Consider the following 25,004-nt stretch of genomic DNA (forward strand, 5'->3'; position numbering starts at 1 on the left):
GATTATGCAGTTCAGGCTAGGAGGGCTAGATTCTCGTGGTAAATCTCTCTCTGAGTGATTTGACAGAGAGGTAGGATTTCCAGTTCGAGATTGTTAGTGGCAGAGGGAGCAATGCAACAAAAGCTTCAGTGAAGAGGGGTTTTCTGGTGGGACGCAATTTTCTAAAGGAAATTGCTGGGCAGAAAAACGTCAGAGGAAAGAGAGAGACACGGTTGAGGGAATTCTTCCTTAGAGGACTTCCAGCCAAGGAGTCCAAATTCTCACTAGCTGAGCAACAACGGAGAGGGGCAGATCTACAAGCTCCAGAAGGGAGTGCGTAGGCCAATCTAGTGCTATGTAGAGGAGACATTAGGCTATTTGACATTTCGTTTGGCAGAGATGGCAACTAGTGGACTGAGAGATCAGGATAGGTTGGATGGGGCATCCAACTATGTGATCTGGAAGGCAAGGATGTCATGCCTTTTGGATGAGCATTTTCTCAAAGTCTACGTTGACAGCGTGGTAGCTGAGCCCACAGATCTAGATCAACTCAAGAAGTACAAGGGAGAAATGGCAAAGACAAAAAGAATGATCCTCGACAGAGTGAAGGATCATATATTCTATCACATAGCTGGCAGAAGTACTGACAAAGATATGTGGGATGCATTGTTGACGTTGTATCAAGGATCTTTCGAGCAAAGGAAGATGTACTTGGAGCAGAAGATGAGATCTACTCAGATGCAGAAGGGAGAATGCATTGATCCATTCCTCATGAAGCTTCAAGAGATCCGAGATGAATTGGCAGCTGTGCAGTCAACACCTTAAGGTTCTGAGATGGTAAGACTGGCCCTAATTTCAGTATTTGAGGAGTGGCAAGTCTTTGTCTAGAGCATCTTGCGCAGGGCGACTTTGCCAAATTGGGATGAGATGTGGGCAAATCTTAAGCAAGAAGAGTTGAGGAGGGACTTGGTCAAGTGTAAACTTGATGGAAGCAGCAGCAATGGGTCGAAGCCCAAGGAGGAGGAAGAGAATGCAACCCTCGCATCCAAGGGGCAGCAGGAGCAACAAAAGAAGAAGAAATATGTTTCGAAGATCAAATGCTTCAAGTGTGGTGAATTCGATTACTATGCAACACAGTGTCCTCTCAGGAAGAAGGACAAAGATGAGAAGCATGATCCGAAAGTTGCAACTGCGAATATTGAGGAGGATGAGTTTACCATGACAACTGAGATACGTCCAGGAGGGAGGTGGGTTGATTTAGAGCTGTAGTTCGAAAGAGCTACAGATGGGCAAGATCCTTGAGGAGCCCAACTCTCGGATCAATTCCTTGATACGGGAGCCTAGATCGATAGTAGCAGGATGGACTAGTATCAGTTGGATGCAGAGGAGTGTTGGAGTGACAGTTGCGGTGGCTAGGAGCGCCAAAGACTAAGTAGCGCAGAACAGAGTTGGCAGCAATGTAGATGGCACATAGTAGAAGTCAGCAACAACGCAGAGGCTTTAGAGGGTCAGCGTAGAGACTAGCAATAGTCAGACTACAATAGTGAGATGCATCATATTGAACACTAGTTCAATAATTTGGGGGTGCTTTTTTGTTGTTGATGCAATAGCAACAGCAGTTGGAGAAGGTTGCAGTGCAGATGCAGTTGGCAGTGGCACTGGCAACAGTAGCATGGATGCAAAATTAAGAGGGAGTTGCTATACATATGTAATGTTAGACAGTGGTAGGGTCAGTAGTAGTACATATGCAACATTTGCGCAGTAGTTGGTGGACAGGATGTCAGACATTAGCAACGCAGAAGGAGATGTTATAGAATAGAGCGATGCTTCAACGGGTTGCATTGCTAGAACACATTCCTCGCTAAGAAACATGTATTCTCCAATACCCAGAAAAGGTTTTGGGAAATTCCACCTGAAGACAGTTTTATTAAAATAATTAATTATTTTTAATGGGACCCTAAGTCTAAACTTAGGAAATTAAAATAATTAAAGGGTATTAATCTAAATTGTGGGTGAAACTTCTAGAAGAAGGCAGAGATCAAGTCAATATGATCTTAGCCATTGATTAGAATCTAATCTGGGCCGTTGATTGATCAATGAGAGGATTATAAGAGAAGGCTTGATGGGCATTTGGAGAAAACACGGAAAGAGGTCAGAAGATCGAATTTCTGAAGCAGAGCAGTTGCCGGTGACAAATTAGAAGTGAGCTTTTGTAGTGAGGTGCAGGGATAGTATCCGAAGGGAAATCTTTCTTGGTCAGAGAATACTCAGCAGAGAAGGCAGAGGGAGATCCAATAGTGGCAGCGCGGAGCTAGAGGGGCTGACGCAGGGCCACGCAGAGGCGGTGCAGAAGCCGAGAGGAAGTCTGAAAATTTGCTGAAGGAATCGATTGCAGAAGCTGGGAGCTAGGGTGTGAGGTCGAGAGGCAGAAATCGAAGTTCCCAGGCAACAAATTGATCAGCTGTAGGAGTGACACTTTCCCCAGAGGGTTTGATGCTGGGCTGACACAGAGACTTCACAGAGGCAGCCAGGGGCAGTCATTCAGGTGTTGGATCAACCAATATTTCTAGCGATAGTGTGATGTAATCTCACAGATCTCTCTGTTAGTGATATTCTCTGTCACTGGATTGTTGGGAAGGCATATGGAAGTTGTATTCCGAAATTACTACTACATAATAATAAAACCCTCAGAGTTGCTGCACCGGTTTTCCCGCATTGGGTTTTTCCGGGGACATTTGTCCAAAAATAACTGTAGGTGTGTGTTGTATCTCTTTCTTGTTCAGTTTCTTGTTTCGACATATTATTTTAAATAGTGAATGTTGCAGTTGTATTTACTTCGATATTTACCGTAGAACACAATAAATAACTTGTATGGATTAACAAGTAGGAGAAGTAACATCAGTTTGCTGCAGTAGGGATTCCTGGTTTAGGAATTTTCACAAGGTGCTGGTGTTGAAAGCCATGATGGATGATAGTATTTAGGTGTCAAAACATATGCTGATTCATGCAATGGAACATTTAGCATTTCCCATCGGTTTTCCACCTTTGCACGAATATAATTGCACAAGGTGATATCTCTAGGCTCAACAATGTCTTTAATCTGCCCCAACATGCTATCCATTTGCTTATACACCTCCCCAATTATTGGCTGATTTGAATCTGCAAAGTTGATCTTGCAATAAATTGGTTTGGTGATTTGCAAAACATATTTAACCTGTGACCAAAAGAACATGTCAAAAATAATGTCCTTGGCTACATTAGCACCATTTTTATTAGTGTTAATTTTCTCCCATGATTCAGAGGTCACCATATTAGTTAAAGCTTGTCTCACCTTCACTAGCGGCCTAAAGGTGAGGTAATAACTTGCAATCTTGTTTTTGCAAGTTTAAGCAACTACAACCTAGAGTAAGTGCCATAGAAGTAGTTTACCCTTGTATGCCCTGTGATAAATTTAATGAGTTGATTTCCTTTCCTGTAAAGCTCATTAATCCATCCATGTTCTTTATGCTTCACAGTATCATGCATCAAAAGGTTCAATGTGTGCACCAAGCACCTAGACCAAAAGATGTGTGGATGAGTACACTCAATAACTTTTCCTACTGCCTTACAATTTGCTGCATTATCTGTGATCACTTGAACCACATATTTCAGACCAACATCTTTGATTGATTGCAATAGGAGACCTGCAATGTTTTGGGAACTTGCACTGATGGAGGAGTCATGACATGTAATTAATACTGCACCACTAACAGAAACACCATGAACGTTTATCAAATGTTGGTTTCTAATATTTGTCCACCCATTTGATACAATGGATACCCCACAATCCACCCACTCATTTGTAAAACGTGTCAAAGCTCTTTGAACCTTTGCTTTTTCTCTTTCTAATAACACTGTTCTAGCTTTCTCATAGTTGGGGGAATTGTATCCTTTTGGGGCTTCATTGACGGCCTTTACCATTTCATGCCAATAGGGAGAGCAAAGCACATTGAATGGTACACCGCAGTCATAGAGAAATCAGACTATCTTTCCATCCACATCATGCCTCCTAGCAACATTCAAGAAATCTCGTGTTGTTGTTTTACCTCCAGAGCTTGTAGAAGTACCATGAGGAGATGAGCTACCAAATCTAGAGGTTGCACTTGATTTAGACTGAGTTTTTTGTTTCTTGCTTTTTTGTTGTGCAACCTTCTCTATTTGGATGTATTTTCTTCTTTGTTTAGCTAAAATGTTTGGGCAAATTTGTATCCCCACAACAACCTTTTTATTATCACTGTCCATCACCCCACAAAGTTGCCTCCTCACACATGTATATGAACCATTATATGGTTTTCCTCTATGACAAACATGAGGGCACAAAAATTTGTAGCTTCCACCACCTTTTCCTCCTTCAAGTTTGTTCACATAGTTCGACAAGGTTGTCAATGCAACTTTCCTCTCTAGTGTTTCAGTGTTTCCTTCAAGTTCATCCCCTTCCTCTTCAAACCATTCCTCCTCATCATTCATTGGGTCACTCATATGGGGACCATTATCGTTTTGTTCTTCTTCCCTTCTATTCCTACTCCCATTTGCCATCATTAAAACCAAAAGTGGAATGATACATAGAAAACAAAAAAACACCATCTTGGAATATGAATATAGGTGGTGGACAATCTGCAATTAAATGAGCAAGAAGAAAGATTGGGAAAGAGTAGGAGAGGGAGGAGAAAAATACAAAAAACAATGACAAAAAAATGAGGAAGTTTGGAGTTTTGCAGTTACCTCTATAGCTCTTGTAGATGGAAGCCCTTCTTTACTCCTCCAAGCTCCTCCTTCTCCTAGCTCCTCCTCCTTCACTCCTCCAAGCTCAACTCAAGTCTCTCCTCCCTTTCTCCTCTCTTCTCCATGTTCTCAAAAAATAAAAGTGAGCAAATGAGAGGTGATAGGGTCTTTTAATCCCTTCATTCCTTACCCTAACCCATCTTGGACCCACCCCCAAGCAATAGAAAAAAAAAATTAAAAGAAAGTCAAATTAGTGGGGCCGCATGGCTAGAATCGGCCGATGATCGACAGGATCGATGGCGATCCATATGGATTCGACCCAGAAACGTGGTGTTTTCGCTGGGCAATTCGCCGGTTGAAATGCAGATTAGAAATTCCAAAACACAGATCGGGTCGGACAGTTCCGACAGGGCAAGAACCATCTTTTCTGGCCCGATCCGCGTTTTGGCTTGCGGATCACCCACAGATCCGTACAGATTGTAATTCGGGCTTTTGATCGCGGGGGGGGAGGGGGGGCATTTCGTGCAACACTGGTCTTTACAACAATGTTGAGTTGGCATTGGCCAACTTGGATCTCAATGATCCAGTGCTAGTGATACTGTAGAGGGGTCATCCTCCACACCAACAGATGAAAAGATGACTTTGGTTACAAAGGAGGAGGATGCAACAAAGAAGAGCAGTGGTGACCATGATGATGAGGACAATGATGTTGATTTTGATGATGACTATGAGGATTGATGACTCATGAGTCATGAGCTACCTATTGCCTTGAGGCTTGTATACGTGTAGACTTGTAGTTGTAGTTGTTTTGTATTTGCTATTTCTATTTGCCATTGGCATTGCGCTACCTATGTAAACAGTAACACATTTTGATTTTGATGGCTTAATGAGAAAACTACAATATCTTTATCTTACTATCTTGTTTTTCTCCTATTGGATAATTGATGAATTGAATATGTATTATAATTTATGATTTATCATTTATGTCATAATTGTATTTGTAATTTTGTATGTATAATGTTACTTTGTAAAACTTATATCTAGATGAAGATCTATGTTTGAATCAATGAATTTGTATCATGAATGAGAATTTGTGTAAGAAATATCTAATTTTTAATATATATATATATATATATATATATATATATATATATATATATATATATAGAATAAAATAATATATAACGTATCTGAACGTGTCCTGTTCCGGGGGGGGGGGGGGTCAACATGTTCGTATCTGACATTTGAATCCCCGTATTTGTCAAATCCCGAATCCCCGTGTCAGGTGACTTAGTCATTTATGAATTATCATTTGACATTTTTGCATTGTAAATCTAAAAGTAAATTACTAAATTGAATCCATCATTTGACATTATGTAATGTCCCATCTAATTCATCATTTGGCACGATGCAAAGTACATCTAAATTAAATTAATAAATTAATCATTTGACAATTGAAATTATGCAATGCACATTAAATTTTCAAAAACGATAAAAAGTAAATTCATCATATGACAATGACAATGACATTATGTTGAAGTCTAAAATAGCCATAGAATACTAACCTAAAAGTAAACATAGAAAGCATTGAGCAGTGAAATACTATTGAATTTCTCAAAAAGTACAAATAATATTAATAAGTAATAAGTTTTAAGGTTTAATATACTTCACAGTTTTATTTTTGTTATTGTTTTTAAATTTTCTAGTTTAAATTTTAATATAATTTACTTTATTTATTTATTTGTTTGTAAGTTTTAAGTTTTAATATAGTTTCAAATTTTGTTTATTTATTTATTTTTTCATATATCTAAATTTGTATTTTTTTTATAAATTTTTTAGATGTTTTATAAAAATTATTAGACAAAAAATGGGGGGGGGGACGCATATGCGTCCCCCATCCCCCTTGCATAGGAGTTGTGTTTCGTCGCCAAAAAAATGTCCCCTCAGAGTTTCCCCAAAATGGGGATGTGGGGGAAAGGTTTCTCCAAGAGTTTCCCCATCCCTGGAGTGTGGGGGAGTGTCGGGGCACATCGTGCAAGTTGGGGGACGTGTCCCCATGGAATACTTGTTTTGATTATTGATGATCTTGATGGTTATATAATGAGTGATTTGGAGCGTGGGAAAGGGGGGTGGGGATGATTTGTCCCTTCAGATCACTATGGTGCATAGTAAATTTTGTAATCTTGTATTGAAATGACCTTTCTTTGTGGCTTGTTCTTTAGTGCAAGGGGGTTGTTGGATTGTGTGATATGTATGTCCATACATTTGAGGATTAGTTGGGTGTTGAATTGGTCCAACATAATTGAGTCAAGTTGGTTTGAAATTGCATAGTGGTGCTTTTTTCAAGGAAAAAACATTCAAAAGAAATAATAACTAAACTCTAATTTCTGACACCATAAATCCTACTAAAAAGCTATAAAGGGACCCCTTTTCTAGTAGTGGTGTTGAGTTTGATGATTGATGATGTTGATCATGATTTACAATAGCCCAGTAGCTTGTAGCATGGGTAATTTAGATCCACATTGATTATGTATATTTCTTGTGATGTGTGTTGCACTTAATGCCATTTTGGTATCTTCACCCTCACATGGGATGTAAATGAGTAGGATTTTCAAATTGTGTCTAATGGTTTTGAGTCTTAAAAATATATCTTATTGATTAAAATTTAAATATTTCATGTATCTTTTAGTAAACAAAGTTGTTAATTTCAAATAGGTTTGAGGCATAGTCTAGTTTGAGTTTGAGCTCAAGTCAAGCCTTGCTGGATTTTGAGGTTGAGTGAGTTTTAAAATATTGAATTCATTCATAGGTATACCGTATGATGTATCATTATGTCCTTGTAATTTTGGCTATGACCATATTTTGTTTGATTTACTATATATTAACTTCATGATCAAGGTTGACCAAATCAAATCGATATACAGATTCAATAACGCTCTTAGGGTGTGTGCCCTTGTTTTGTGTTTCCCATAACTCTCTTTTGAATGATTGCCCCACTTGTGTATAAATACACAAGCCATTCTTTCATTTGTATTGTCTCATCTTGTGATCTTCTTGACCCGAAATACCAAGTGCCATAAGGTCAAGCGCACTTAATTTTGGTGTTTTATGTTGTGAATGACATTTTTCCATTGGGTTAAATTGGTGTACTTTTGTTTTTAGCACATCATGGGTTTTACACTCTCTTTCTATTGCAATATACCTTTCTCTCTCTCGGGCACTTATGAGAAGACTATATTAGAAATTGGGTGAGATTGGATTCCATTGATGTAGTTGATCCATGTAAAACTCAACGTGGTATCAAACTCCTCCGGGGTTTCAATTTTCTGCCTATGTAGTAATTTCAAACTCCCTTCTTCTCTCTAACACTTGGCTCTTCCGGTCTACACTTATCTCAACTCTGATACCATGTGAAAATTTCAAAATAGAAATCCAACTGTAGTGTCTGATATTATTTCTTTTACTTATTAATTCAGAAATAAGTTATTCACAGTGTTTCTACGACAAATATCGAAATAAATTCTACCGCAACCTTCACAATTAAAAAACTGTGGAAAGTAAATGCAAAGAAAAATACTAGCACAAGGATAATCACAATGACAATTATTTTTGGACAATTTTCCCGGAAAAACCCAGTGTGGGAAAACTGGTGAGCAGATGAGGGTTTTATTAATCTTCAGCAAAAATCTCATGTACAAGATGGAACTAGCATAATAGAAAAGATATCTTTGTGAGAATTTTATAGACAACTTTCGCACACTCCTTGGTGAGATTCCTGATCTGGGAGAGGACCTGCTGCCCCCTCCGTTACCCACTGCATCAATTTCTGTGTAGGGATTATGCAGTTCGAACGTCTCCGCTTTTGCGCTATCCCTCTGCGTCACAGTGTCTGCGCTTTCTCTTCTCTGCTCTGCTTCTTTTGCTCCTGCCTCTTGACTGCTGCTGATACCCTCTCTCTTCCTCACTTGCAACTCTCTCTGAATTGATTTTCTCTTGTCGAACTTCGACCAATGAGGAAATCGATTTTACTCGGGTAACTGAGTATCTGCTTGGTGTATTTTCCAAATGCCCATCAAAGTCCTTATAATCCTCCAGTTGAGTATTCCACGACCTAGATTAGATTCTAACCAATGGCTTAGATCATATTAACTTGATCCTCGTCTTATTCTACAAGTTTCACCCACAATTAGATTAATACCCTTTAATTATTTTAATTTCTTAAATTTAGACTTACAGACTCATTAAAAATAATTAATTATTTTAATAAAACTATCTTCGGGTAGAATTTCCCAAACGATTTCTGGGTATTGTGGAATACATGTGTCTAAGCCTCCATGCAAAATTTAAGACTTAGAGCACATCCGATGCTACCAGAAATCAACACAACCACATCATCTTATTTTGGGTACCATACTAACAAAAAGGGGGCTCCAATCTTTAAATAGTTGTTACTCCTCAACCATGAGGAGTTAGGAGGCATACCACCTACCATCAGAATCAACATGACGAGAGTCGTCAAATGGACATGGTTTTGTAAGCAAATGTTTTGATCTTCTTATTCAAATTCTTCAACAAAGTTGTGGCAACTTGGGACTTCCCTTCCTCTCTTTCAGGGTTTCTTGTTATTAGGATCTACAATGTTGAAAATGCAGTAAGAAAATCTAGTTTTGACTTTGCCTTGGTCAAACTAGATTAAAATTCGAATTTCTATTTCAGTAGAATACTTGGAAGTAGTTAACTAAGGTGACATGGCTCTTGTCGCTCAGTTAACTCAGTAAATTTGAGTTGGGGAAGCTTGAGTTCAGTTCTACATGATTGATTTCTAATTTGTAGCAATCTATTTAAGTTAATTTGAGTTTTTTAGAATTTACACTCGGATATTCCACAGTTTTCATCTTTGCTTTGTCGGATTTTCGAGTCTAGACCAAGACTCATCATCAGGGCTTGATTTACAAAGGAGAGAGACAGTAGTGAAGATCCGACTCTTTCGTTTGTATTTTAACCCTTGTCTTTTCGAGATTACGTATCTCGTTCCATGTTTCCCCTTCGTACAGGGTCAAGATAATGGATTGTAGATTTATGTGGTTCAGTTTTTTAGAATTGACACTCGGATTCCACAGTTTTCATCTTTGCTTTGTCGAGGTTTCGAGTCTAGACCAAGACTCATCATCAGGACTTGATTTACAAAGGAGAGAGACAGTAGTGAAGATCCGACTCTTTCCTTTGTATTTTAACCCTTGTCTTTTCGAGATTACGTATCTCGTTCCATGTTTCCCCTCCGTACAGGGTCAAGATAATGGATTGTAGATTTCTGTGGTTCGGTTTTTTAGAATTTACACTCGGATATTCCACAGTTTTCATCTTTGCTTTGTCGACGTTTCGAGTCTAGACCAAGACTCATGGAACGAGATACATAATCTCGAAAAGACAAGGGTTAAAATACAAAGGAAAGAGTCAGATCTTCACTACTGTCTCTCTCCTTTGTAAATCAAGTCCTGATGATGAGTCTTGGTCTAGACTCGAAACATCGACAAAGAAAAGATGAAAACTGTGGAATATTCGAGTGTAAATTCTAAAAAACCGAACCACAGAAATCTACAATCCATTAATTTGAGTTATTGTCAGTTTAACTAGTTCTAATTGTTAGAAGAACTAGTGGATGTCAAGTTGTGGAAGTGGAACTTCAACCACACTTAGTGATCAACCAGTTAACTGATCAATCAACCCAAAATAATTGTTACATGTGAAGAATTCGAGTTACCTAGTTGAGATGGAGATTCCAAGGCAGTGTACTATTAGTTGTAGCATATTCACATGTGTACAGGTGGTGCATGTAGTCAGAGAATGACCTAAGGCTATTGCACAATTCCAAAGTGTGAAATTCCTAAAAAATTAGGGGGCAATTTCCTAAGTGAACAACGTAAGGAAATAGGAACTTGGGAAGGCTTGAAATTGGCTAAGTGTTGGCCAGGTTCAGTCAGTTAGGCAGAGGGATAGACTATACACTTTCAGGGTGTTGTCGCTCCTAGAGACAACCCCCAGGTTGAGAAGAAAACAGTTCCTAGGACATTTTAAAGAGTGTTTGTAAGATCTACTGCAATTGTTCACTCACACTCAACATTGAACATATTTTTAAGAGAGTTAATTCAGAATCTCTTTCAAAAGGATATATTACCGCTTATATCAAAGTAGACTCATAGAAGTCTTAAATATATAGCTATGGTGGCTAACTTACAAAAGCATATAGTTCATTGGTCATTGTAGCAAGTGTGAAAGAAGAATAGGTAGAAGAGAAGTCAAATACACAGGGCTACACTGTAACAAACATAAAATTGTATAAATAAAATAAACATAAATAAATATAAATAAATGAATAATCAAAATGATGATTATTTAAATAGTCATTAGTTAATTGAAAAGGCATGTCTAAAACACATGCCCAATCGTGAAGGGACACCTGCCTAGTATATATGCGGGTCCTCATTGTAACATTCTACATCACTTAAAAAATGTTCTACATCACTTATACATTTTATATATAATAAATTATTGTTAAATTATGGTATGTTCTATGCTTATAACAGTTTACTTCTTTTTCTTATTATATTCCACCGATTAGCAATCACATGTACATAAAGTAAAGTGCAGATAGAACATTAAACGATCGACAGAAAACAAGCCAAGACAAGAGACACAAGATGTGGCGGCTAGCCAGGGACAAACCCCACAATGTGTGGGGAAACCCTTTGATCAAATCTTCTTTTATCTTCAATAATTCAGCAGAGAGAAATAGTACAATAAATCTGATTCATATCAGCAGTAGCAAACCCTAGATCAGTAGCATCAGCATTAGCGGCTTCATTATCAAACTAGGGTAGACCATATCTCACAAACCGACCGTCGGATTGACTTCATTCCACCACCAAAAGTTTCGGCTTCCAGAGGAGGTTCAGATGAACCTACAACACAGTTCAGATGAGGAGATCTTCTAGGCCACGCAAGTCAATCTTTACTTCTGCAGTTGCAGCTTTAGTTTCAGCAATTTCCGGCTTCAAACTAGGGCAGTCGATATCTTGCAAACCGTTCGTTGGATTGACTTCATTCCACCACCAAAAGTTGCGGCTTTCAAAGGAGGTTCAGATGAACCTACAACGCAGTTCCAAAGAGGAGATCTTCTAGGCCACGCAAGTCAATCTTTACTTCTGCAGTTGCAGCTTCAGTTTCAGCAGTTTCCGGCTTCACATGTGTGAGAGAGAGAGACCCATTTCAGCGCAGTAGAGAAGAGACTCATATCTGCGCAGTAGAGAGAGAGATGTGATGAGATGAGTGAGTCCAAATGAGAAAAAGTCCTCTTATATTTATACACAACGTTGGTGGGTGAATAGATGCCACTGTTGGGCTTCTGAGCCTACATGAGTTGTAGGTCGGCTTGATAATAATTCCATAATCAAAATAAATTCATATCTCCATGAATACTTATCGGAATTGGATGATCTTTATATCAATCCTACACCTCTTGACGAGAGGAATCTAATAAAAATATTATTAGCCATGAATAAGATGACCCACATGAAGTTTTGCCCTGGTTGCCAATTTTAACACTCCCTCTCAACCATGGAGAATTTCATCTGCAATCTGTCTATCGGTCGTTACTATTCATCCATCAAATGTACTGCCTTGTACAGCCTGACCCTTGCCCTACTCTGCTCTATTTTGCCTGTTCTGCTTTGTCTTGTTCTGCCCTGCACTGATATGTACTGTTTTGTTCTGTTCTGCTCTGCTCTTGCATTGTTCTGTTCTACTCTGCTTTTGTCCGAATTATGAAGAAGAAGAAATGATCGAGGATGTATCATACTGACTCAAAGTCAGTCTCAGAGTATGTACCACTGGTCCCAGACCAGTCTCAACCAACCCAAAGTCAGCATCATAGTGAGTACAACTCCAATGGTCCCAGACCAATATCATCCTCCACTGACTCAAAGTCAGTCTCAGAGTATGTACCACTGATCCCAGACCAGTCTCAACCGACCCGAAGTCAGCGTCATAGTATGGTACAACTCCTACCACTGGTCCCAGACCAGTATCATTGATCCCAGATCAATGGAGGTCATCCTAGCGTAGGGAGTACGGTAGTTACAACGATGCGTCCATCGGTACTACTATGGTCCCTAACTTCATTTCCCTGCTCATTGATCAGATGAGAGGTACTTCCCATGAGTCCCAGACTGCATGGGTAGGATGCCTCGACAGGAGAACTAATCAATCTTGTCCTCACAGGAGAACACATCAATCCTGCTACAATTGCCATGGAGAACACATCAATCCAGGCCTCACAGGAGAACACATCAATCCTGCTACAATTGCCATGGAGAACACATCAATCCAGGCCTCACAGGAGAACACATCAATCCTGCTACAATTGCCATGGAGAACACATCAATCCAGGCTGCCATGGAGAACACATCAATCCAGGCCTCACAGGAGAACTAATCATCCTGCTACACAGGAGAGCGAATCATCCTGTTCCACAAGAGAGCGAATCATCTTGTCCCACAAGAGAGCGAATCATCTTGTTCCAGTGTGCACCACCAGGGGAGGGTGAGTCACCCTGTGGTCATATGTTGCTCCAGTAGGAACCGCAAGCCCTCAGAGCTCCTAGAGCTCAATGTATGCAACATGCAGGACCCTTGTACAAAGGTTTCTTGCCGACTCCAAGTCGTTTGGGAAAATCACAGATTAGATATTTTCTCGGGGCTTTAACAAGGTGTATCAACCTGTACATCATCTTAATGTGATGGAGCTTCCTTGCTCATCGACTTACCATATCCCAGATGATGTCTATCTGCTGGAGCAATTGACGAATACGAGATTCCTCAATAATCGAATCCCACCTCTGTTTGTTACAGAGAATCACAGTGGTATCCAATGTAAATCCAAACAGCTCACTGAAGAGCTTTCGCAACCAGACTGCCTCACACGAGGTTATGCTAGCAACAATATATCTTGCTTCGGCGGTGCTCAAAGCCACCGACTTCTGCTTCCTGCTCATCCAGGATATCGAAGCAGATCCCAAGGTGAAACAGTACCCGGAAGTGCTCTTACGGTCCACCACACTGCCTGCCCAATCAGTATATCCAAGTAGTCTCACATCTTCAGCAGTGTATCTTAATCCATGAGAGATTGTGTCCTGAAGACATCTCAGAAGATTCCTGGCATCAATCCAGTGAGGCTCAACCAAATATGAGCTCACAATGCTAACTGAGGCATTTCCCAAGTCTGGTCCGACATCACTACCATATAACTTCTAAAAGTTAAGATCCTCGAGGTAGTCACAGGCTTGCAGTCCATCATACGGAATCTTTCCAATATATTTACCACATATTTTCCTTGAGATAGGAAAATTTCCCTTGGCTTCTGCCACACTTGAAGTCCTTGGTCCTTCATTTCAAATTCAGAAGCCATCTCCCTCTTACATTTGTGAATGAGAGGGTTTGCACTTTGCACCTGTTAGAAAGAGGTCATCCACATACAACACCAGTATGAGAGGCTTGTCATCTTCAATCTTAAAGTAAAGGTTAGGATCAGCTTCACTTCTAGTGAATCCCAGCTTCATCAAGTAGCTATCGATCCTCTCATACCATGCTCGGGGTGCTTGCTTCAGCCCATAGAGAGCTTTCTTCAACCTGCATACATGAGATTTTCGATCATAAATCTCAAATCCTTCGAGTTGCTCCACGTAGACCTCTTCTTTGATCGAGCCATGCAAGAACGCAATCTTGACATCCATCTAATGTAGGTTCCATACTTGTGAAGCGGCAAGGGCTATGATTGAGCGGATGGTCGTATATCTGGCAACAGGTGCAAATATCTCATCATAATCTATACCTTCCTTTTGGGAGAAACCTCGAGCAACAAAACGAGCCTTATACTTTTCCGTGCTTCCATCTGCTGCATGCTTTATCTTGTAAAGCCATTTGGAAGTAACAACAGTCTTGTCCAGGGTCTGGGAACTACTTCCCAGACATCATTCTCCATAATAGACTCATATTCTATGGTCATAGCATCTTTCCATAGTTAATGCTTGACGACATCTGAGAATGATGAAGGCTCATTTTGTATGATCGTGCTCATGATGGTCAGGTATCCTTGATACCTTTTAGGTTTCTTACTTTCACGAAAGGTTCCTCGGGGTGCAACATGTCCTTCAGCGTCATGAAGTAACCCCTTAAGCCATGAAGGCCTCTTCCTAGAAGAGGAAGGCTCATATGGAGGAGGATCAATCGGATCCATGGGTTCTTCTACATCAGGCATTGATTCATCATCCTTTTCTTTCGGTTCCCTGGTGTCGGCTTCTTGAGAGCTCCTCAAAGTCGGAAGATTGATCACCTTGCTGAGAGCCATATCTTCGTCAAAGGTGACATCATGACTAATTATGACTTCCCTTTGACCGGCTACATAGATTCTATAGCCTTTAGTATTTTCACCATAGCCCACGAAAATTCCCTTCTTTCCAGATGCTCTCAATTTATTTCTTTTCTCTTTCGGCACATGAGAGTATACAGGGCTTCCAAAATTTTTAAAATGAGAAACATCAGCTTTCTTACCGGTGAATTTTTCTTCAGGAGTCTTGGAACCCAATGCTTGATGAGGGCATCGATTTTGTACATATACGACAGTGTTTGCAGCTTCAGCCCATAGAAACTTAGGAAGACTTTGATCATGTAGCATGGCCCGGACAGCTTCCATAATTGTGCGGTTCTTCCTTTTTGCAACACCATTTTGTTCAGGAGTATATGGTGTAGTAGTCTCCCTCTTGATGCCAGCCTCTTTACAAAAATCATGGAACTCATTAGATTCATATTCAGTCCCATTGTCAGTTCTTAAGCTCTTGATCTTCTTTTCGGTTTGATTCTCGATTAGGGCTTTGAAGTGTCGGAACCAAGGGAACACTTCATCCTTCTTTTTCAAGAAGTATATCCAGGTCTTTCAAGAATGGTCATCTGTAAAAGTGAGATAATATGAGTATCCTCCCAAGGAGTTCACAGGCATCATAATTGATATGTCTGAGTGAACTAGTTGTAATATATCGGAGGTCTTGCTTTGACTTGAAGGGAATGGTCCCCTTTTGAGCTTTCCTTCGGCACATCCCGGACATACACCTTCTTTCTCTACTTGGAATTCAGGCATCCCTGTTACCATATGTCTTACATCGGGTAGAGCTTTGTAATGAAGGTGGGCAAACCTCCGATGCCAAAGTTCGGACTAAAGAGTTGTGTCACAAGACATGACACCTAGCGGACCTCCATCGACCTGATATAATGAATCAACACTAAATCCAAGAGTAAAGGCATCTTTAACATTATTTTTCCATATACATACCTTGCCATTGCTGAAGGTTACCTTGTAGCCTTTGTCTTCCATTGCCAAGATGGACACTAGGTTCCTTTTGAGATCAGGTGCATTTAATACATCCTAGAATTTCTAGCCTTCTTGAATGCTTGTCCTCTTCCTTGATTCCCAGCTCTCCTCTTACCTTTGTTGTTGAATTTGCCATCAGAGGGATTTCGAGTTGCACCACTGCATACTGTACCATGCTTCTCTAATCGTGATTATCATCATGCTGCCCATGTCCATGATTTTATCCATCATAATGCTGCTCAAACTAGTGTGCATCATCATCATGCTATCTTATATGTCCATGATCTCATTCATCATGATGCTCATGATCTCATACATAGTGACTTGCTTTATCGCAAATGTAACATCGTCCTTTTCTTCCACCCTTAAATCCAACCTTTCTTTTCGATTTAGACCCAGAATTATTTCTTTTCTTAGCATGAGAAGAAAAAGCAGCAGGAGGACCTTTAGGCAAGGGCATTTCCTGCTCTTCTACCCTTGTTTGTTCTTGAATGCATCTAGCCATTAATTCCTCGAAACTAGGAATTACATTATTGTTCAGAAGAGTAGTCCTGAACACATACCATTCAGATGGTAATCCTCCGAGAGTTGTGAGTGCCATTTCTCTGTCAGTAATGGTTTCCCCGATAGATACGAGATCGTTCTTGATCTCGGTGATTCTTAAGAAGTATGCTTGCATACTTTCATCTTTACCCTTCTTGATTTCCCTCAACTTATTTCTAAGAAACAAAACTTGATTTGCATCATTAACTTTAAATAAACTCACCAGTCTGTCGTAGATTTCCTTGGAGGTGTCTAGATCAGAGATGTAGGCCACCAAGCGCTTGTCGATAGAGTCCCGGATGATCTTCTTTGTTTTGACTTCTCCATTTTTCCATTTGTTCCAGGCAGCAACAGATGCATTTGATGAAGGCTCAACAATATTGCCTCTTACATGGTCCAGCACTCCTTGATCTTCAAGGGTTAGATCGATAGACATCTTCCATCCGTGATAGTCAGCTTTCTCACGGAGCTTGTCTTCGGCAGGAAAGAGCGTTGAGGACCCCATAGTTCTTTTAGGATAGCCTTACCAATCTTCTCTTCAATGATTGCTCTTGCTCTTGCTCGGGCTTTGTCTTCACCTCAGCTTCGATACCATGTTAAATTATGGTATGTTCTATGCTTATAACAGTTTACTTCTTTTTCTTATTATATTCCACCGATTAACAATCACGTGTACATAAAGTAAAGTGCAGATAGAACATTAAACGATCGACAGAAAACAAGCCAAGACAAGAGACACAAGATGTGGCGGCTAGCCAGGGACAAACCCCACAATGTGTGGGGAAACCCTTTGATCAAATCTTCTTTTATCTTCAATAATTCAGCAGAGAGAAATAGTACAATAAATCTGATTCATATCAGCAGTAGCAAACCCTAGATCAGTAGTATCAGCATTAGCGGCTTCATTATCAAACTAGGGTAGACCATATCTCACAAACCGACCGTCGGATTGACTTCATTCCACCACCAAAAGTTTCGGCTTCCAGAGGAGGTTCAGATGAACCTACAGCGCAGTTCAGATGAGGAGATCTTCTAGGCCACGCAAGTCAATCTTTACTTCTGCAGTTGCAGCTTCAGTTTCTGCAGTTTCCGGCTTCAAACTAGGGCAGTCGATATCTTGCAAACCGTTTGTCGGATTGACTTCATTCCACCACCAAAAGTTGCGGCTTTCAAAGGAGGTTCAAATGAACCTACAACGCAGTTCCAAAGAGGAGATCTTCTAGGCCACGCAAGTCAATCTTTACTTCTGCAGTTGCAGCTTCAGTTTCAGCAGTTTCCGGCTTCACATGTGTGAGAGAGAGAGACCCATTTCAGCGCAGTAGAGAAGAGACTCATATCTGCGTAGTAGAGAGAGAGAGAGATGTGATGAGATGAGTGAGTCCAAATGAGAAAAAGTCCTCTTATATTTATACACAACGTTGGTGGGTGAATAGATGCGACTGTTGGGTTTCTGAGCCTACATGAGTTGTAGGTCAGCGTGATAATAATTCCATAATCAAAATAAATTCATATCTCCATGAATACTTATCAGAATTGGATGATCTTTATATCAATCCTACGCCTCTCGACGAGAGGAATCTAATAAAAATATTATTAGCCATGAATAAGATGACCCACATGAAGTTTTGCCCTGGTTGCCAATTTTAACAATTATTATTACGAATACCTCTCGTGTATTTTAACATATTAAGCCAACAAGCTATAGTTTTGTTGCTTCAGTGGTATCAGAGCCATGGCACACAATATAATCATGCGAGTCTTTGAACGTAGTTCACCGCACAATATTCCATTACTTTTACGTCCCGAATGCATTGAGCAGTTTAGTAAAATTCAAGAAGCATTTCAGCAATTAGAAAAATCATGTGCAAAAGTTACAACATGTCTAAGGAAAATTTATGCAGAGGAAGATGATAGCGATGGTGAAGAAACGAAAGAAGGTGAAGCATGAGAAGAAGATTTTGATCAAAATCATGATAATGAACATGAAGATGTGATAGATAATGATGAATATGAAAAGGATATCGATCAAGATGAGGCTCCAGTTGAAGCTGATATTGATGTGGATGAGATGGCGATGTCGGAGGTGCAGAGAACTAAAAGGCTTCTTAATATTTACGACAAGCACGCTTGCGATGGTTTCACCTCTGAGCAAATTGAGCGGGCTTTGTCCGCATTTCCAGTTCAGAAGGAATGGCATTGGAGACAATATTAGATTGGTTATGCTTAAATATTCCTGGAAATGAGCTCCCCCTGAAGTTCTCAAGTGGAGTCTCAGTTCTAGAACATGAAGGTACAAAAAAATCAGTAAATGTAATTTCAGCTGCTCATGCAGATTGGGTACCTTTTGTAGTTCAATCTGAAGAGTCCAGGGAAGAGCCTGTTTCTGAAATTGCACTTAAGCCAAAAGTAAATGTCAAGGATGAATAGAAGGAACTGCTTCAAGCAGAGGTAGCAGATTGGATTCGACGTTATATGAGCCAATAGGAGGAATCTGAAAATGAGCATGGAACAAGTGATGGTGAAGCTAGCAATGATTCAGATTGGGAGATGTGGATAGAATCAAGTAAAAGAACGTGGCGCAAAACTATTCGAACGACTGTTGATCTGCAACACGTGCTGTATCTGCTGTTGCCAAATTCCAGGCTGCTAGACAAGCAACCATGGAGGCTAAGGCAGAAGGGGATAAAGAAAAACAAGCGATGGCAGGCCGCTTCATACGTGAGCTTAAACAAGAGATGATTGTTGATTTGGGGTAGCATCGGATGTGCTCTAGCCATGAAAATTGGTGGAGATGCTAAAGCACATGAGATCTCCAGGACCCAGAAATGGTTTGGACAGATTGTACGCGATTTGTGAGATATTAAAATAATTAATATTTTTAATGGAGTTCTTAAGTCTAAACTTAAGAAAAATATAATATTAATGGGTATTAATATAAAACTGGGTTAGAAGGTTCCAAAAGTCATGGATCAAGCCAAATCTAATCTTAGCCGTTGATTAGAGATTTAATCTTGGTCGTTGATGGACCAACGAGAAAAGTATAAGAGGAGGCTTGAGGGTCAGTTGGAGAACACACTAGAGTGATCAGTCATTCATTTTGCTAGAGCGGGGTTGCTAAGCAAAGTTGAATCAGTGATCAGTAGCGAGGGGCAGTGAGTATGAGGTAGAGAGGCAGAGATAGTACTGAGAGACTAGCGCAGAAGTAGAGAGAGCGGGAGCACCAGCCAGTCCAGGCTATGCAGAGCCTAGCAGAGTCAACGCAGAGGCCGGAGGGACTGCGTCATCCACGAAGAGGCTGCTGGAGTGATGCAGAGGGTCCCAGAGGCTGCGTAGTGCCTCGGAGGGTTGATGTAGAGGGTCATGTGGCTGACGCAGAGGCCGGAAGGGCCAACGCTAAGCTTCAATTGTGTCAGAGAGGGTTTCGTGGGACAGGTTTTTTGAATACCTGTTTCCGAATATAGAGGTATTGCTACCATGTATTTTTCTCTGTTGGGCGAGTCGGTTAGGCACCCTGTTGTACTCAGAAAGACTGCATAATAATATAACCTTCGGAATAGTTGCACCTATTTTACCGCATGGAGTTCTTCCAGGGACATTTGTTCAAAAATAACGGTGTCACTTGTGTGCTTGTTTTCCTTCAGTTGATGATTTGAAGGTGTTGTGATTGTATTGTGTCTATTTCGGTATTTAAATGTTTTAAATAACTTGTTTAGAATTTACAAGTAGAAGAAATAAACCAACAAAATACAGATTAATTTTCTAACGGATAGACTTATAAAATTCAACATGGTATCAGAGCGTGGTTACAGATCACAAGAGATAGATAAGATAAGATAAGATAATTTTATTAATGTCCAACGAATGACCACAAAGTAGGTCAATGGGACTGCCGGTTACATAAGGGGCCGTGCCCAGCAGGATAACCAATCGGTCTCCTCAGAAAGACAAATGCTGAAAGGAAGATAGAAACTAAAAACGAGGCGGGTTGGGAAGAGCGTATGGAGCTCCGATCCCGGTCGCGCCTGTTGATCTCTAGACTGCGTCGTAGTATCACTGGTGAAGAAGATCCTGGGGACGCGGATGTGTGAGTCCGCTACTCCTAACATCCGAGGCCGAGAGAAAAGAACTGTGGGTAGTTCAGTAGGGTTTGCTGGTTTGAAGCGGTGGGCGCTGGTTGTCTCCCATTGTGTTGTCTCCGTGATCTAATGATTCTGGACCGCCTCTCGGGGAGATGCCTGGAACAGTTCTGCTGCTGGGTCCTCGTAAGCAAGGGGCCTCTCCTCTTAACTGAACGAGGGTCTGTCGATCTGTGTGAGCCGGATTGATCGGTACTCGGACTGGTTGATCTCTTAACTCCTCGGGCTGAGGGGAGTATGCTGAAGAAAGAGGTGATCTGACGAGTAGTGTTGGGTCGGATGGGAGGCTGGAGGATATGCTCCCGATGCTTTAGAGTTTCCTGGATGTAAAGTGCGACGCATCTCTGGTCCGTGTAGTTGAAGAAGCTGGATAGGTTCTGTGGTCCTCTGAACAGACAGTGGAAGCGACCTCTGATCTCATAATATATCGGACAACCAAAGATGAAGTGCCATTCGGTTTCCACCTCCTGTGTATGGCATAGCCGGCAAGTCCTGTCAACTCTCTCTATCTGGTGGTCTGTCTCTACCCGAAGCCTATGTGATCCAACTCTGAACTGCCCGAGGGGGATCTGAAGAGCATGCATCCAATGTCGAAGCGTGTACTGGGGGCGAACTATAAGCCCGTCTCTGATACTCAAGAAGTGCTCTGCATAGAATGCCATCTTTGGACGCAGGCCCCCCGGGGGGTTAATCCATGTGACCTGGATAAACTGCCTGTAGATGTCTTCCTTGATGATCTTATTTAGTTCCTGCCTGGGGGGGAGTCCTCTGGGGGCGTTCAGGGAATACCGAAAGGGGGGGAGATGATCTATATGGAGACCCACTGACTCGAGGAACTTCGAGACTCCTGTATACCAACATTTGGCTTTTCTTGGTTGGGTGCGGTCGATGGCCTCGGAAGAGCAGTAGGCTAGATAAGGGTACCTTTCGCGTCCTTTTAATGTATCTGCGAAGCTCCGGGCTCGGTGAAGAAAGGAGACCAGTCTGAAGGCTGTCTCAAGGTGGAAGGGCTGTGCACCAAATTCGGCCAGTATGATTTGTTGTGGGATAGTATGCTTGCAGCGGATAATACGTCGGAGGAGAAGGGTTTGGACTCTCTCAACTGCTGCCCAATCTGACTCAAGCAAGGAGGGGCCCCAAATTTCCGATTCGTACAGGACCGTGGGTCGGATCAGGGTGTCCATAAGGCTCAACTTTGATGAGATGTCCTGGAAGTGATGGCGGAAACATTGTCTCTCTAAAATGGCTAGAGAGCCATACCCCTTATTGATCCGAGGTTGCAGAGTTGGCCGCATACTGAACCGGGGGCCCGAAAACTGTACTCCCAAGTACGTGTAGCTATTGGTAATCTCCACTCTCTCTCCCTTGAAGAGAAATCGGAGAGATCCTAAGACTTCTTCGTGCCGTTGAAGACTATTACCTTTGTCTTGCTCAGGTTCACTGTCAATTTCCGGAGATCACAGAATAGGGCTAATGCATCCAGCTGCCTCTGGAGACCTTCTGGTGATGAGGATAAGAGTGCAATGTCATCTGCAAAGAGTAAGATATAGATCAAAACCTGATGAAGATAGCAACCGTCAGACTCCTGTATGTGTTCCCGCAGAAAGGCTTCAAGCTCATCAATATATATCCCAAATAGGGTGGGGGAGAGTGGGCACCCTTGCTTAACTCCAATCGTGCTCCGGATGAACTCAGATAGTCCCCCCACAGTGCGAAGACGACCCAGGACAGACTCGTAAAGACGCATAACAACAGTTAGCCAGGAGTTTGAGATATTGGTGTCTTTGAGTCGCTGTAGAAGATCCTCTCTCGGGACTGAATCAAAAGCCTTCCGGAAGTCCACAAAACAGCAGTACACCTTCGAGGACCGGTGGCGTGCTTCCTCGATCATAGCACGGAGTGTAAAGATGTGGTCAATGGTCTGATGATCTGGCCTGAAACCAGCTTGGCCTCTGGTCCTGAGATCTCTTTCTTCGAAATCGCTGGAAAGCTTTCTATGAAGGATAGTGGCATAGAGTTTTGAGAATGTATGACCCACCATAATTGTCCTATAGTTGTTGGGGTCCGAGGTATCCCCTGACTTATGGATGGGATATATAATATGGTGGGACCATATGGGGGGGAACCCTTCTCGGACCACATGGTTGAAGAGATCTGCCAGGTATCCGACTAAGGGTTGGAGGCCTTGTTTGAAGAATTGGGCTTGGAATCCTTCCTCGTCCGCTGCTTTGCTACTATTCATCGCCCATATGGCTTCCCTGACATCTTTATCGGTGAACAGGTGGCAGGAGAGGGGAGGAGATGTGACTTGGATCTGGGATTGTCCGGGAATGTCGTAAAGGCGGGAGGTGTGTGAGAACATGGAGACTGGGTTGAGATCAGCGGGAGGAGGAGAGCGTCGGGGGAGGATCTTGCCCTTGAATTGCTTGGGGGAATGGGTAAGGAGGGCGGAAAGCTCCCGTCTTTGTTGGGAGATGAACTGTCGTTTTTTGTGACGGAGGAGACGACGGTAATGCTTTTGGATGGTAGAGTAGGAGGGAAGGGACTGACGGAAGGCTTGGCGGAGATCCTGGTGGAGGAGTTTACAATCTGTATCGTACCATTTGTTCATAGGGGAAGTTCCTGTCTTGCGGGAGGTCGAGGTGGTCCGAATGGAGTGTGGAAAGGATTTAAGCGCCGACTCCCAGATTGCCGAGGAGAGACAGTGGTACTTATCCGAAACAGTCTCGAGACGGGAGAAGTCATCCGTGTCGGGGAGGATTTGTCTGAGTGAGGAGGAGAAAATGTCGGGGTCGCCCTCATCAAAACGGAAGATGGTTCTACCCGGGGATCGGGGTGGGGGGTGGGTTGGTCGGGGGGGGATCAAACTGAAGAGAAAGTGAAAGCAGTGTGTGGTCGGCTAGAGGGATGGGTGATACAGAGAGATTCCGGATAAAAGGGAGCAGTGTTCGACCGGTTAAGGCGTAATCCACCACACTAGCCCCTCTTCCATGAGGCCTACACGTGAAGAAGTGGGATTCCGGGAAGCGCGAGAGGCCGTTCAAAATTATCAGCTCATGTGATTCGCCCAATTGCAAAAGATGCCTACCGTAGGCTATGATGGGGCCTAAAGCGTCCTCCGAGATCCTCTGCAAGGCTACTGAATCCAGGTCAACACCCCTAGTGCAGAACACATCCTCGGATCGGTCATGGAGTGGGACCTGATGATCCTTGGTACGGGCATTGAAGTCCCCCATAATGATAATTTCTCCATCAGCTGAGTATTTAGTGATGTCTGGATATATGTTGGTGAAGGGGTCCCTTTCTACACCGTCGTGGATGGCAAACGGAGATGTGGTTGGGGGGAAGTAACAAACTGCAATAAAGATATCCTTCAGGGGTGGGGCTCCAGTTTTGATTCAGATCCACATGTATCTGGCGTACTCATCTGTATTTGCCACTGTGACTCTGTCTCTGAGCTCGTCTTTGACTAGGCACGCTACTCCCCCTGACCCTCTGACCCCCCCTGAACTCCTTGTTTCTTGTCTACATACTGAATGCCATTGGTACCTTGTTATGTCTGGGAGAGGCCGAACTGGGCTCTCGTGGGTCTCTGTTACTAGAAGGATATCTGCTGACTCAAGGGCGTCGTAAAGTAGCCCAGGTGAAGACCAAAAAGACCCATTTCCGTTCCAGCAGTGAATTGAAATCCCTGTTGTTTGTTGCCTCCCCAGGCGGACCTATCATTTGGAACTGCCTGATCGAGGTGTCCATCCGGGGGGGAAGGAGTCTCGAATGACCGCACGGAGGTTCCTTATGACTGCCCATTTTCCCGCTTGTCTTGTTGTAGCCACTTGTTCCCTAGCCTGTTTGAGTTCAGCCACCTGTGCCTGAGTGAGATCCTCATCAAGGAATATCCTGTGTGGAAGGTCAAATAGTTTTCGTTTAGCTCGAAGAGCATATAGACGATCTGTGGTATTATGGAATCGGATAAATAAGGTGGAATCTTGTCCCAGCCAAGCTCTGTCTAATCTTATATCGGATATGTCGAGGGTGTCTCTCAAGAACCCTGTGGCCACCTCCATCGGATCTGCTGAAGAAAAAGGGAGAGGGAGACCTCTCACTTTGAGGTTTAGCTCTCTCGCTCTACGAGATCGTTCTTCCACGAGTTTGGCCTGTACAACTTCC

The 25,004-nt window shown here is 42.1% G+C and overlaps 1 protein-coding gene across 1 annotated transcript in view; it reads left to right on the forward strand.

Moving 5' to 3' along the window:
- LOC149233960 (protein TONSOKU-like) overlaps window positions 1-25,004 on the forward strand; it is a 220,193-nt gene that overhangs the window by 58,592 nt on the left and 136,597 nt on the right. Inside the window, exons 12-14 of the mRNA XM_089368106.1 lie at window positions 18,699-18,784; window positions 18,958-19,107; window positions 19,344-19,419. Coding sequence (XP_089224232.1) covers window positions 18,699-18,784; window positions 18,958-19,107; window positions 19,344-19,419 — 312 coding nt within the window. The remainder of the gene's footprint in view (window positions 1-18,698; window positions 18,785-18,957; window positions 19,108-19,343; window positions 19,420-25,004) is intronic.

The sequence above is a fragment of the Pinus tabuliformis genome, chromosome 8, assembly GCF_031772625.1.
Source record: "Pinus tabuliformis cultivar Carrire ecotype Pingquan chromosome 8, CPIR1, whole genome shotgun sequence".
Classification (NCBI taxonomy): Eukaryota; Viridiplantae; Streptophyta; class Pinopsida; order Pinales; family Pinaceae; genus Pinus; species Pinus tabuliformis.